The sequence below is a fragment of the Charadrius vociferus genome, unplaced genomic scaffold (assembly GCF_000708025.1).
Source record: "Charadrius vociferus isolate BGI_N301 unplaced genomic scaffold, ASM70802v2 scaffold190, whole genome shotgun sequence".
In the NCBI taxonomy this organism is placed as follows: Eukaryota; Metazoa; Chordata; class Aves; order Charadriiformes; family Charadriidae; genus Charadrius; species Charadrius vociferus.
In genome coordinates, this window is record NW_009646608.1 from 2,758,968 (window position 1) to 2,774,208 (window position 15,241).

Sequence of the window (15,241 nt, forward strand, 5' to 3'; positions counted from 1 at the left end):
GCTTTGTAAAGGTATTCCTGTAGGTTTTGCATGACAATTAATTCTATGCATAAATTATATTAAAACTGAAAGTAAAGCTTTTTACTAAGTTGCAAGTTCTTGCTAATTTTACCTGTTGTGAGCTACTGGGTATTACAGCATTTACTTAAGAATTATACCCTTTGTATTTATATTAACATTCATTTACATTTACAGCTTCTTATTAAATAATGTATGCTAATATCCTAGGCTTGGTTTTTTGCTTCATTTGTCAAAGTGGCTTGAAGTTTCTCAGTTCCTATTGAGAATTAATGGCGTACCTGCCCCCACATACTGGAAATTGAAAATGCAAATACAACCCTTCATAGCCACGAGATACAACAATATACAACAAAGGAGAGAAATAAAGAACCTTTTAGGCTATGTCTATACAATTTAATAAAATGGACGAGGAATCATTTTCTGGCTCTAAGACCAGCCAGCACTGCACAACTCAAATCTCCTACTCCTGGAAAGCTAGTCACATCTCCTCTGACTTTTGGTAGTACTTCCCGGTCTGTGGTAACCACTGAATATGCCTGAGCATTGTCTGCAAAAATACTAGCTAGTCCGGATCAAAACTGTGCCAGGGACAGTGCTAACAATTTAACAGCACGGGCAATTCTATGTGAGCACTTCAGCCTAGGCCCTAGTCTGTTTAACTTACTACTACAGACACAGCCTTCAACTCTTTTCTGGGCTACTGTCTATGAGAGTCCAATTATTTTAAGACCACACATTGTTAAATTCAGGAGTATTACCAAGACTTATTCTGTTATTAATAACAATGGCCATAGCAGTCAAATCAAGGGTCCATCTCATCTACTATCCTGTTCACAATGACCAACAGTAGATACATAGGGAAGAGTATAAGAACAGGGCAAGTAAATTGTGATACTTCCCTGGTATACTCTCACAGCCTCCAGAGATTTGCAGCTCCTAAGATAGAAATGGTATCTTTATGTTTAATAAGTCTTTGATTTTTCTTTCATTACTCTGCTAAAATTTCTCTTTAAACCCATGTAAACGTTTTAACAGTTCACAATACCTCGTGATGATGAATTCCATGGTTTTAACTATGTTTTGTTAAATATCTCTTGCTTTATACTTCAAAACTCTCTTAAGAGCTATGGGCATCCAAAAGTTCTGGCACTATTAGAGCTATGAAACATTACTCCCTACTTACCTTCGTCACTTGAGTCATGATTTTATAAATTGTCTCATATAGAATAGCACTATATTGGTTTAAAATGTAAACACTTAAAAACAATTCACTATTCACTTTACAATACACTTGTAAAAAGTATGTTTCATGAATACTATAACACAATAGTTTCCAGTTATAGTTAACTTCATTCAACATTCATTTTTGAACATTCGTTTTTTTACCTTGAGGCAATTTCCCTGCATGCTGATCTCTCCATGTAATAATCCACTGGTTGCTCTCCCCTTCTAACAAAGCTCTGCAAAACACAGAAAAAGGCATTCCATTAAAATACTGGGAAGAATAATCATAATATTTAACATTTATAAGCCTTAGAAATGGAAACAATTATCCTGCAGTTGGGTCAGGTCCTGAGTGTTTTTCACACTCCATATTTTTATTACTAGGAATGAGAAATCCTTAGCATCTTCCAGACTCTTAATTTGCAGAGTCCAGTTCTTGAAAACAATGCAATAGTCTTACAGTAGGTGACGGCAGCAGACACAGTTTTAGATCAAATCTTCCACATAAGTCAATATACTGCTTCCTGACACAGAAAAAATCCACCGATTTCCACTATGGCATCATACAAACTAGCAAATTTTTCCACAATGATGAACTTACAACAGAGTTAGGAGGAAACAAAGCCAAACAAATCTTAAACAGATATTCAGTAAAGCTTTCTGAGAGAAGCACATGGAGATGTTTTATAAAGAAGTAATGTAGTACCAAAGGTGGTGTTGCAGCGTGATATATGAGGGAACTGTTACACCCAAGATTTGTAAGTTCTACCCTTTTCAAATGAAAATTAAAGGAAAGTATTACCTCTACTGTCAAACTCTGACTAGTGCTGGAGGAAAGTATTAAAGTAACTATTCTTAGTTCCTATTCAATCCGAAATCAACACAAAATATTTTACAACAAAGGACTAGGAAAATTCTTTGTGACAGAAACTGCTTGGTTTCTTTCAAGGACATCTCTGTTTGTCCCCTCTGTTCCTCAGCCTTCCATTTATTCTTTTTTGCAGTGACTCTCCAATAGCTTCCGTAGTTCCAGGAAGCCACCAACAATTCCACAAGATGACTGTGGTCAAGGCCTCCTCTTGTTGACCAGCCGTGACATCACATTAGCTCAGCAGCAACTGATCAGAAAAGGACAGGACACCAATTTGCTTACCTTTGCTTTGTGGAGATTACATTACTACACGCAAATCGCAGAAGCAGGCAACAACTGTCAATAATCTGCTTCATAATTTTGTCTACTACCTATTCTTGGTGTGCTGACACACAGGATGGAGACTTTGAGTTGCCTATTCTATACTGATGACACACATAAGCTATTCTTGAAGACATTATACCCAGCTGATTGCTTGAGAACACTGGCCATCCTTCCTTTATGCCAAACTTTGTTCCCTATACAGCATGCACATAAGGACCCCACTCCCTCGAGACCATCTGACAGCAGCCACAGGCTTGTTCTCTTCCTGCATAAGGTTACTACTCCACATTTTCTCCTTTCTACAGTGGTAGCAATTACTCCAGAGGTACACATCCCACAGGGATTAGCACAACTGAGGGGCAAAACATTTTTAGGAGTAATTGTTCTGCATTAAGAATATTCAAACAGGCACACAGCATACTTTTGTCCTCTCAGGGGGGAAGAAGATCAAGTGCATTCTTCGAGAATTACCCAACTGTTCTAAAAAAAAAATAAAACAAAATTGTTGGCTTCTTCCATATACCAGATACAAGAAGTAGATACTAGGGTGATCTTATTCAGTCCTAGAAGTTTTAGAGATGGTTATCCAGTAGACTGGATCTCAGAATTCCTGATAAATTCTCTGGAAATCTTTGTGTGCTTTTCTTCCCTCCTGCTGTCTATATACTTGTACTGGCTGACATAAAATATGTACAGCCATTATAAAAAAAAAAGAAAAAAAGCAGTTTGTCCCTTTTCCACTTTTGCAGGGCCAGAAGCTATTTTAACCACCCCCACCCCCCAAAAAAAACCAAAAAGCACTCAGTGCAGCATTCTGGTGCAACAGCCTAGAAATTTTATGGCAGGTTCTTTCACTATGCAACTGAACGCTATAATCAGTACAGTAAATTTGGTGTTTTTATATTCACTTCTACTAGTGAGATACTGTTTCATCACTTCCGGTTTTGGAATTGCCAGATGTTTTGCACTGATAACATACAGCTGCAACATGAAAGTTGTCAAGAATAAGGCTGGAGGATTACGATAGCCAAGGCTTCTGACTCCCTCGGGGGTAGTTGAAAGCAATTTAGGATTGTAGTATACACATATTTTCTGGGCATTTCTGTCAAAATTAACAAAGCAGACATTTTAAATGTCATCTGCAGATTTCACAATGCACATGACTGATCACTTTGGACATTTTATGCTTCTTTTGGTTTCTGACTGCCTCTAGATTCTTCAGTAGGACAATACTACATCAGCAAAATATTATTAGTAAGTTTTTCTTTGCAACCATGGATTTGCCTAAATTCAGAAGAAAAGCCAGATTAGAATTACCTAACGTATTTACAGGTCACTTTCCCCCTTAAAACAGGCTCAGATGGACACCTTTACGTCTCTTTTGCAAGTCAAATTCAACCCTAGGATAATCTTTATTAGGTAAAACCAAAGTAAAAGCAGTTTGTCTTCCTCCCTGTTAAGAGAGGCTTTATAGGAATTAGATCACTTCAGCCCATACAGAGAATTTTCCCAAGACCAAACATCTGATCTGATGAAGCTATCAGTGGCAAACAAATTGCTCTGATAGGCACGCATTAGAGAAGCTGGTGGTGACTTTGCAGAAACATATTAAGGAGCTGGCAATGAAAGTGTTAACCATGACGAAGGAAAGTAGGAATGTGGGTAGTTTGACTAAGGATTTCTGGCTGCTGTTAAAACAACAGTTGTTCAGTTGCTGCAGCAACGTATGAAGTCACTAAAAATAAGTTCCAAGAGGTAACTGTATATGGCAAAGGGCAACAGCACACAGAAAAGCTGGATCTGAAATATTACTACTGAAAATATGTTTTATTTGAAAACAAAAGGCAAAGCTTCATGAAACCTCTATAAAATTTGACAGTGAGTCAGTGTTTTACTGTACACGGTTCATAATATGTATTTCTTCAAGCTTATCAGATAAACAAGAAAATGTTAAACTGACTTTGGCTTAATAAACCAGAATGAGAAACTAGCGTAATGTACTAAGCACAGGCTTGGAAGCCAGCAAACTCAGGTTATGAGCCTCAGCTTGACCAGAGCTTCAGTTTATGCAAGTCATTTTGCTTCTCTGTTCCTTTGCATCCTTTCCTAATACTAATCATTTCAAGCATAAGCTCTTCATGGCGAGGACTGCTTTTAAACTTAAATTGCCTGAAGAACAGGGTGTTAATCTCAACTATATGAACTCTTTAAGTATTCACAGTAATAACGAAAAACATTCCTCCAAGCAGCACTCTTGTAAAAAATTACCACGTCAGCTACTTCCTGGAAATCAGATCCCAAATGACATATTGTGTTAATACTACATTGTGTTAATACTTCATTTAAGTGTTGCCAGAAAATAGTCCAACTGCACCTTTAACTCATCTCATTATTAATGTCATTTATCTAAAGTTAGCAGTGACACGCTGGCCAGCCTGGAGCCCTGCTGTGTGCTGGATGACAACAGAAATAACTAGTCCATGAAAGCAGGTGGAGGAGATAAACTGGGTGCGGTGGGGAGAGAGAAGTTAGCAAAAACAAAAGGATTCAGTGCAAATGTTATCTTGGTCATTCACAACAGCAATAACTTTATTTCAACTACAGAAACCCAAAATCTCAGATAGGGGCAGTTAGCCAGCAGGCCATAAAAATTCATCCTCTCTATCCTGGGTATTTGGGAAGAGTTAAAAAAAACCCTCTCAAAGAAGTAGAATGGAGGAAGCATTTTTAGGGGCAAAGGCCACTCCACATCTTTTTTCCATCACAAGATGGCAGGACAAGGACTGCGTGAAGAACAGGTAACTGACTGCGTGTTAAATTCTCTGAGTGTAGAAAACTCAGAATGTTCTCAAAATAAAACAAATACAGGAATAGAACATATTGGATTGTACAAGTTGGAAACATGAAATAATGAAACTGACTGAGAAAGCTGTGGTGAGAAGCTGAGGAGGCATTAATGCTGCTGATAATGATTTCTTGAGGAAGGCATGAAAAGGGTCAGAAGTGTTGATGGAGGAAACCAACCAAAAGAGGATTGGAAAGTATGCCTGACAAATGTATTAAGACATCCTGACAATGACCATAACGAAAAAAAAAAAGAAAAAAGCTTTGTAGCCGCTGCTGCTTCAAAATGCAAGGTAGCAACCTAGAACAGAACATTGACACTACTTCACCTATGGCGCAGGCTCTGGGCAGCCTCTGCGATTTGAAGAGAAGAAGCTTCACATAGCTGAGAAGGGCTTGATAGTAATTCTGATCCTAGGCAGATTTTCTATCTCCTTTTAAAACTAAGTCTTACACAGTAAATAATTCACCACTTCTCTCTGAAAGAAAACCTTAAACATAGTCTAAGCAGTTGTGGTTTTGCAGGGTTCCAAGAACACAAAACAAAACTGCAAGACACTTCATAAATATTTACTTCAACACTTGGTAAAAATGGAAAAATGAAGATTCCCATGAAGTATAACTTCATAAAGCCACATAAGACATATTTCACTTCCTGAGTGAGCCTCTGCTCCCAGAGCAGGAAGGGTGAGCAGAATCGGAGAGGAAGTACACGTGGTCCTTGGGGAAGGGTGTTCCTTGCAAAAGTGATCCTTTTTGCCAGTCCAGGAGCAACAATGACTAACGGAAAGAACTGCCTTTAAAACAGGACCTGTAGGAGTTGTGAAACAAAGAGAAAATACAGGGTGGGAGGTACAAGGAAAGCTCCAAAAAGTAGACCAGATACCACACCTTTAACCTATAACGCGAGGAGGAGAGGAGGTAGCTTCACATGCTCTGGTTATCATAGACAGAAAGACCCAGGAGAGGAATGGGATTTGAAGAAGTCCATAGATGAGCAATCCAGAATTCTTTTAGTAAACACCTTACTAACTGGATCCATACTGATTCCTTCCCACAGCAGTGGTGATAAAGGCATGCAGTAGGGAAGGCATTATTTTCTTAAGAGAAGATTGAACAAGAAGAAAAGAGGAATAGGTAAAACTGCATAAATGTAAAAAGACAAATCAAAACAATCACTTTTCAGCAGCATTAGACAGCCTGTTTTCTGATCCACAGCAAGGCCCACTTTTCTGTTTTCATCTGTAGATCTTCTTCAGTAGGTCATTTGTCCACTGAAGTCTGCCTTGCCAAGGCAATCAGTGATACAAGTTGCATTCTCTACTATCAGATGAAGAAACCCTACAGGTTAAGGAGGCTTCTGAACTGGACAGCAAACACATGCCACAGGTGTTGCTGAATCTTTCTCCTTTCGTTAACAAGGGCAGGGAATCCTTAGACAAACCAATAAGGTTCATATAATCAGTGATATGACCTCTGGAGAAGTTCCAGAATTCAATGGGCTGACAAGGTTTTACAGAGCAGAAGCACTGACGGTTCGCTTATTAACTAAGAGCGTGTCCAAACAACTAAATATCTGGGCATTATCATTCCTAGTTCTGGATGAATACTAATCACCGAAACAATTCTGATAATTCTGTTATTGTGAAAGTGCTAATCCCATTTTGCAGATGAATAAACCAAGGGAGAAAATTTAAGCGACAACAGTAAAAGTCAACATCAGAGCTAGGATTAAATTTAGAAGAATCCTATGTTTTAGCAAAGGTAACAGAATTAACACACACAGATAAGGATCACAACCCGTTACCATTTCCACAGTTTCTTTTCTACTAGTAATGCTCCAGACAGTACTGGCTTTCCAACGATCACAGGGATCCCACTCCACCAACAAACATCCAGGTACCATTGCTCACCAACTGACTGCTTGTGATTTCATCTCATCCAGAGGCCAGCCTCGGTCTGTACCTCATAGCACATGATACTGGAGGCATCCTGAACAGACTGGTTTTGCTCTTTGATTGACTAGAGACATCCTTTGCTCACTAGTCTGTTACCAAGCTATTGAGAAGTTACTCTTTCAAGCTTCTCATATTTTCAATTATGCAACTACAATTAAATTTCATGTTTCTCAGTGGATTGCTTTAGTCTACACATTTCACCCATAATTCAGCTGGCGCCATCTTTATCCAGACTTAGATGCTTACTCGTTCGTAGCAACATTACACGCATAGGACACGGTGTTAACACTTTAGAACACAGAAGCCTATATCATATATAACTGGTAATACCACTGTCTGTTTATGCAGGTTGAATATGAATGATGCAGGCAATATAGACAAGCTAATGACTGAGGCATACTCCTTAAAAATAATATGAAAGTAGGATGACATTAAATTTTTGCAAATTATTACTTCGCTCAATAAGAAATGCACTTCTCTGGTTTTCAAGACCAATATCTCAATGACATTTATTGAAAATATTGTCCTAGTTGTAGAAAAAAACCCATGATCTTTACAATAAAGTAGTATCTACCTCCAGTTCATAGGTTTGGTTGGTTGGTTTTTTCCCTTTTGAATCGCTTTTATGCCATGTGCCAACTGATACATTGGAGAATTACTCTGGCTTTTCAACCCCACAGCTACTAAGTGGCTAGAGAGATGTACAGTACTGAAGATGCATTAGCAGAGATGTTGTCTGTTCATATCTCATACTTGATCCAAGCACGTTTCCATAATAAACCAAGGATGAAGAAACCCAGATTTAATCAAACAGACTTCTGTTATCTTCCCACTATTCTACAACTGAAACAACAACAGGGAACTCACTGGACACAAATCAACATATTTAAATGATGAAATGTTCCATATAAGTTGACTGATGGCAACTACACTGCCTCATGTTTTATTGTTTGCCATTTAGGGATATTGGCTCCTCAGCTTGTATTCAAATATTGTATCAACAATTCACATCAATTTGATATCACCTTGACCAGGACTAAGAAGGTTTCTTACGTATCGATATATTTGTACAAAGTCAATAGGATTCCTATGGATTATATTTGCTTCTCCAACATATTGTTCTGGGGACAGAGAAATAGAATGAATTACTACCAGAGATAGTGTTGCTCCAGTGATGAAATTCCAGTCACCTCTGCCATTGTTAATGCTTATCAGTGTTACTAATGAATAATGGTATTTTACTATTATTACAGTTTTCCCAGAGATATTGGTCAACTCCACCACATGTATTGGCAGTCTTCTGAAGGGGTGTTATCTTCCTTTCACAGACAGCACAGTCAAGCACAGAATGGCATGGTGACCCATGTCACAGAAAAGCCAACAGCAAGCTAAAAACTGGTATTAGGGGTCTATTTACAATATTTAACAAAACACAATACATACAAGGAGTCTTGATCCGAGACTCTAAAAGTAGCTGTCTGTATTTTAAATGCTGGCAAGAAGATGAATATCCATAAAGAGGGATTTAAATTATCCTCCAGTTAGACAATTGAGTGTGACCGCAATTCTTACCTGTAGGTTTCAATTTCAAGGATGAGGCCTGCTTTCACCTGGAGTAGTTCTTGATAGTCCTTCAGGTAATCCGTGATTGACATGGTCAGGAACTGCTTTTCTTCTTCTAGGGCATCAATTATCCTCTAAAGAGAAATACTGGGTTTTAGTTTTGAACTAACATAAAAATCTGTACACTTAAATCCCTAATAACTTAAAACTTTTACTTAAAAAAAACAAACAAACAAACATGAAAGAACAATAAATCAGTATGTTCCATTACTTTGAAAACCAGAACAAATCAGCTCCAGGACATCCCCATATACAATCTGAAACACATTGTTACTGAAGCAGAGTTTTAAGCTAGGATTTCATGTTATGCCTCACTAAGCTCATTAAATATTGAAGTAAAACCTGTTTGGATTCCCTGTACAAAAGTTATCAAATACACAGAGCAAGGAAAATACACTACTTTATAACTGGACACATTTTGTCATTTTAAGGGTGCAGATGTACATGTTTAAATCGTACTTGAGATCAGGAATTTTGGCAACTGCTTTGCCACAAGAACCTGGCCTATTTCTCTTTATCAGTTCCACAGACATGTGGGTCCAAATCAGTTTTTGGATTCTAGCATCTGGTGATATTCATAGTGCCTAGAAGGTGAAGGATGGACCTCCAGCAGTTCCTTTGAGACAGGTTTTCTACAATATTTGGACACCTGCTTTGTAGTCCACCCAGCTTTGTCCTAACTGCTACTCAGAAGATATACAAGGGATTGCTCATTTTCATCTTGATAACTAAATATCACTTTGTACCTTCACAGCTCTGCGTGTGTATGGGCGGGATGCAGTTTATGACACCTACAAATGACTTGAGAGCAGCAGCACTGACGAGATAGTAGGTAAGGACTGCCACCTTTCTTTAACAAGTTTTGGAAATGGAGAAAGGGACTGATGAGCAGAAAAATACCAAAATTCAAAATTACCTAAATTTGAATGCATTCTGAAATACTAAATGGATGGTTAAATACTGAATAACTGCACACAACACAAAAAGCAATGAAGACTTATGAAACAGAACATTAAGATTTGATTTAGACCAAGACAACTGGCTCTCATGCTCTTGAAAAGAACACTGCAGAAAGCAAGTGCTTTAATCACTGGTGTTACCTCTCACATGAAGGGCAAATTGCCACCTTCTGGAAAATAAGCCCTCCCCTGATAATTGAGAGGAGCTTCTTGGGTACAGACTCAGAAAAGTATTGCTGTTCAGTTCGGTTCTTAATGGTTTGCTCGCTGTAGACAGAATCTGCTAACCCAGATCAATTCCCCTCAGCCAGCAGATTGATGCCAACCGAAATGCTATAGATTACACTTTGTTCTGGGGGCTGGGAAGACAGAAATTAAATCTCGGCAGAGGCCTGATTCTATTTTGTTCACATCACTCTGCACTATGCAAGGACACTGAACTGTCATTTACAGAGCAAAATCTCATACACACATATAACACTGAATAGGAATTCATGAGAGCATATTTTAGATTGCATCCTAACAAATACTTTGCAGTACAAACTGGAAAATCAAGACACTGACAGTCTAGTTTTAAAAAATTCAAAATACATCATTTATATGCAGCAATCATTCAAGTATTGCAGTATGAGCGATAGTATAAAAATGAAGATACAGCAGGGGACTCCCCAGATTGGTTAATGCCAGTACGATATGCTAAGCAGAAGTAAGGTTTAAGAACTAAGAATATGAAGTGCTGGCATTTCAAACATTAATAGTCTTTTTTTATTATTATTTTTTAAGTAAAAAGAAAGCTTTATGAAGGAAGGTGCTTGTATCTTCATATACATGCGGGTATATCTGTATCTATAACACACACATTAATCTATTTCTCCATTTGCAACTGTTGTTGAGCAACTACACTGATGTTTTCTTTGACAAAACAAACCTTGCCTACAGTCTACAGTGCACCTAAAACTCCCTTTTCATGGCAGAAGACAAATCATATCTGCATATCTGAAAAAGCACTGTCAACCACCCAACAGCCTCATCCAGACTGCGGTAGAGGTAACGTCCTGTATGGTCACGCACAGCAGCAAGCAGAAATGCTGACCTTTAGCGGCTCTGAGGCAACAATCCTGTTCAAGAACTGACACAATGGAAAATCCCAAGATGAGAAAGGAAGAAAATTGCCAGGCCCTGCTTTTAAAAGGAAAAGACTATCAAGCAAGAACAGACAGGGTGTTGGCAGAACCAGAGAAGTCAGCAAAAGGAGCAAAGACAAGAAAGGCTAGATCTCTATAGGACCAATCCCTAAAGGTGGTAAGAGCTCTGGTACAAACCACAAAGTGATTCAGGTGTTTGTTGCCTCCCCAATTAAACATAGAGACTAACCTATACATGTGCGTGCACATGTTAAGAAGAGCTTCATAACACACAGGTCTTGCTGCAGTCCCAGAAGAAACTATACAGGGAATCTGTATGTGGGACTACAGGGTGCGCAGAGCTCTGAGATACTGGGCATATTCACAGCTGTCTTAAGACATGGGAACTTCAGTCCCTCACCCCCCAGGTCTGCCATCTGGGTTTGAAAAGCCACCTAGATTCTATCCACTGGATTTGGAGAGCACTCAGGATCCAAAAATTTGAGTTAAATACAGTGTCCTAATGATTACCATAAGGAGCTACATAACTCAGCCAGCTGTGTAACAGTTCCAAAGGAATTCATTCCAACAGCAGCAGCCATTGTATAGACTGGATGGCAGACAGCCACCCGTCTAGCCCTCCAGTCACTGATGCTTAAACATAATGCAGAGGACAATTGGTCTTAAGTCCCATTTCCAAGCACGCCAGAAAGTACATAAACCACTTTGGCAAAGTTCAGGGGATCACAAGGCAACAAACTTCTATTTTGCAAAAGGTAATCTGTATTGTTGCAGCTGTGTTTGCTTCACGCAGGATTTTCTTGGAAAGATTTGTTGCTCAACCACATCAAAGCCATGCCGACCCCCCCCCCCCCCCCACATCCCAGTGATGTCCTTCTAGAACTGAGTAACTGAATAGAAGTGATTTTCTCACCCTTCATATGTTCCTTTCCAGGCATCAGTGGGAAATTTTAGAAGGGCAGTAGGGGGAAAAGAATTTACTTGGGTTGTCCAAGCTATACGTACTCAGGGAATAAAAAGAGCTTTTCAGGCTCCAGCCCTTTCCATCTGGTACTATTTACCGATCCCAAGCTCATTCAGTGGCTCAGCAGGGGAGGAACTGACACTGCGCTTAACTGACTAGAAACTGGTACACAGAAAAATGCACATGACATATTGATATTATATGTTCATCTGACAAGATGCTTTCTTCTTCTCTGGAGCTCACAACACTGACACAGGAACAGATCCTAAACTCACTGTATTAGTGCAAAATTTCTGCCTCTTTTCAAAGCAGCAGGATGAGCCGTGGCCATTTTTACATCCAAAAAATACAGGGCTTTCTCAAATCACTCAGAATTTGTGCGTAAGTATTGCCACAGCACACAGCTAGATTTGTGGAAGAGACCTACTGAGTTCATCCCTTTAGCACCCAGGACCAGTGGAAATTTTCCAAACAACGTATGATTTACAGCTGGCCTCTTTCAGCTAAATGATGACTCCAAATACATATTTCTATTTAACATTGCTGAAAGCTTTAGTGAGGATAAGGACAGTGCAGGAGGCAAAGATGGACATATAAGGAGACTGCATGATATATGGAAAATATGAATAAATCTAATTGCCATAGCAGCTGCAATGAACAATAATCACTTGACTTAAATCTGTACATACATATCATTTCTATGTGGCACTTTACAAATAAGCATGGAATAGAAGCGCTTTAAAGAGTAGTTTAACATCCATGCTGAATATACTTTCACTAATAAAAGAAACAATGAGGGAGGGAAAAAAAGCTTTGATCACAAGAACAACAACTGCAACAGCTGCTTCTACATAGTCTATAGTTTTTCTTCCCGGATGTGAGCAAAAGATATTTTATTTCCCATGTACGGTAGACTAGCCACTGAAAAAGGCTTCTCTCATTAGAAACCAAACATTTTAAATATGAAAACATTCATGTTATAATCCTTATGATATCATTTTCACCAGAATTTAAATATTATGTAGATGCACATTTAAAGATAAGGCAGCTCACATGTTTTCAGGTTGGCTATCAAAGAACTTTTTTTTGTCCTTCTTGTATTACTGACATTTGAAGCTATTGTTCTTGCAGAATCCCAATCACAGCAAATGCTCCTGAGAGTAAAACAGAAGTTTCTTATCTCAATATCTAAATAACAATCCGTTTTTGAGTATTGAATCAAGACAATTCAAGGGCATGCATTGATTTTGATTATCTGACTTCTGCGACAGGTTGCTCTGTCTCCACTTGCTCTTCTGAATAAAATTCTTTAAAACTGCAACCAGATACAAAGACGACACACTGTTATAAAAACACCTTGCTGAGCTGAAAGAAAGAGTAGGTATCTGAACACACCCATTCTAACTGGCTTTAGAAGAAAAACTTGCAGCATGGATAGTGAGCTATACAAAATGCTCTTATTAAAATAACACCATATTGAAAGGTTTTCCATTTGAGCAATGATGACTGAAGATCAATTAAGCTTTCTTTATAAATCCCTAATAACAAATATAGACAGCAAGGAGGACATACTTCGGAAATCAAAGTAACTTTAAATATTGGTAGGCTTATGTACATTTATATAAACTTATACACCTTAAAAATGGGGAAAAATTAAGAGTTTCTTTTTCTCCTTTACATTTTCACCTGGTTTTGACTGATGCATAGATTTAATTAATGAGGGATTTACATACAACACCTACTAAAGCTATGGAAACATGATTGGAAGAATGAATTGTCCCATCAAAAATGAAAATAAGATTGATTTAAAAGTTAAAAGCCTTTCTGATTACTTCTTACATACCTAATCTGCCTCAGCTCACAGTGTCTGCAAACCATGCAACTTGCAAACAATCTAGCAACGTACAAAAAACAGAGACACAGCAACAGGTCCCAGTCCTTTCCTAACCACCAGCATCTCCATAATCTGCCACCACTGCCAGACACAATGTGATCATTCGCACACGGGGTTCAGACAAACACCGAGCTCCAGCAGAGTGTTAATAAAAGGTCTAACAATGAACAAAAGAAACGTTGCCCTCAGGATATCGATTGATGGTCTGGATGATCTAATACGTGCTCTCCACTCCAAATCTGATGAACTGATGTTTTGCTGTTCCGGCATTTGCTGATCTGTACACACACACAGCGTGATACCAAACGTTATTCTGACAACAAGCAAATTCTCAGCTGCAGATGCTATAACCCTCTGTCTAACGACACCAAACATCCACCTTGAACAGATACCAGTCACCTACATGGTTAAAGTTTTATTTTAAAAATACTCCCGCTCTGCTCACTGCCTGTAGCACAGGCCTTCCTGCCTTTAAACAACTAAAAGTGTCCTTAACGATGCTGCGGCCCACAAGCTTTTCTCTAGGCTCTGGGTGAACGAGAGTGTCTGCAACGCAGGAAGAAGATTCAGATCACTTCTCTGATCACAACAGGTCAATCTCAAGTCTCAGGCTAGAAGGGAAGCTTTGTGTCCCACCGCAAGGGGACTCGGTTCACCTGTGCCCGCCCAGGGACTGCTCCATGTCCCGTGTGCCCATGACAACCCGAGCAGGAGCCCTGGCAAGCCCCCGCGCCAGCTCCATGCTCTTGGGTACTTGCCGAGGGCAGGTTGGGAAGGGAGCACCTGTCACCAGGAAGATGTCCTCAGGGTCACCGTCTCCCTTTAGAACCCCACCCTTCGCACCCAGCTCCCCCCAAACGGAGCAGTGGGTCTCAAAGGGACTCCCTGCTTCCCCCAAAGAAAGGCTCAGCAGCAACCAGCTCTTGCTGGACCACCTCCTCTTCCAGCCTACGGAAAGCCTACTGCAGGGAGGCAAAGCGGGGCTGGGAAGCCCCGGCCCGTGCAGGGTCAGAGGGGGCCTTCAGAGGGGTTTGAGCAGTTCCCGCAGCAGAGGGAACGGCAGGGACGGGAGCGAGCCTAAGGAAGCGGAGTGCCAGGGTCACGCGAACTCGGGCTCACATCTCACGATGAGCCAAAACTGAACGGAAAAAAGCGGGCGGGAAGGCAGAAGGAGATCTAGAGGCGCACCAAAACAAGCATGGCCAAGAGGGCCGGGAAAGGCCCGGGACCGTGGGGACACCGGCCCGGGACCGACCCGACGCGGCGGCGGGGCACTGCCACCCACCTGGTACTCCTCCACCTCGGCGCCGTGGCGGTCCTGCAAGGCGAGCAGCTCCTGCTCCAGCCGCTCCCGGAGCCCGCACAGCTCCCGGCCCTGGCGGGGCAGGGCCTCCCAGTGCTGGCGGGACCCTCC

General features: G+C 40.1%; 1 protein-coding gene across 1 annotated transcript in view; it reads right to left on the reverse strand.

Moving 5' to 3' along the window:
- SYNM (synemin, intermediate filament protein) overlaps positions 1–15,241 on the reverse strand; it is a 45,888-nt gene that overhangs the window by 4,047 nt on the left and 26,600 nt on the right. Inside the window, exons 2-4 of the mRNA XM_009887569.1 lie at positions 15,113–15,237; positions 8,815–8,939; positions 1,408–1,481 (exon numbers count right to left, since the gene is read on the reverse strand). Of these exons, the coding sequence (XP_009885871.1) occupies positions 1,408–1,481; positions 8,815–8,939; positions 15,113–15,237 (324 nt within the window). The remainder of the gene's footprint in view (positions 1–1,407; positions 1,482–8,814; positions 8,940–15,112; positions 15,238–15,241) is intronic.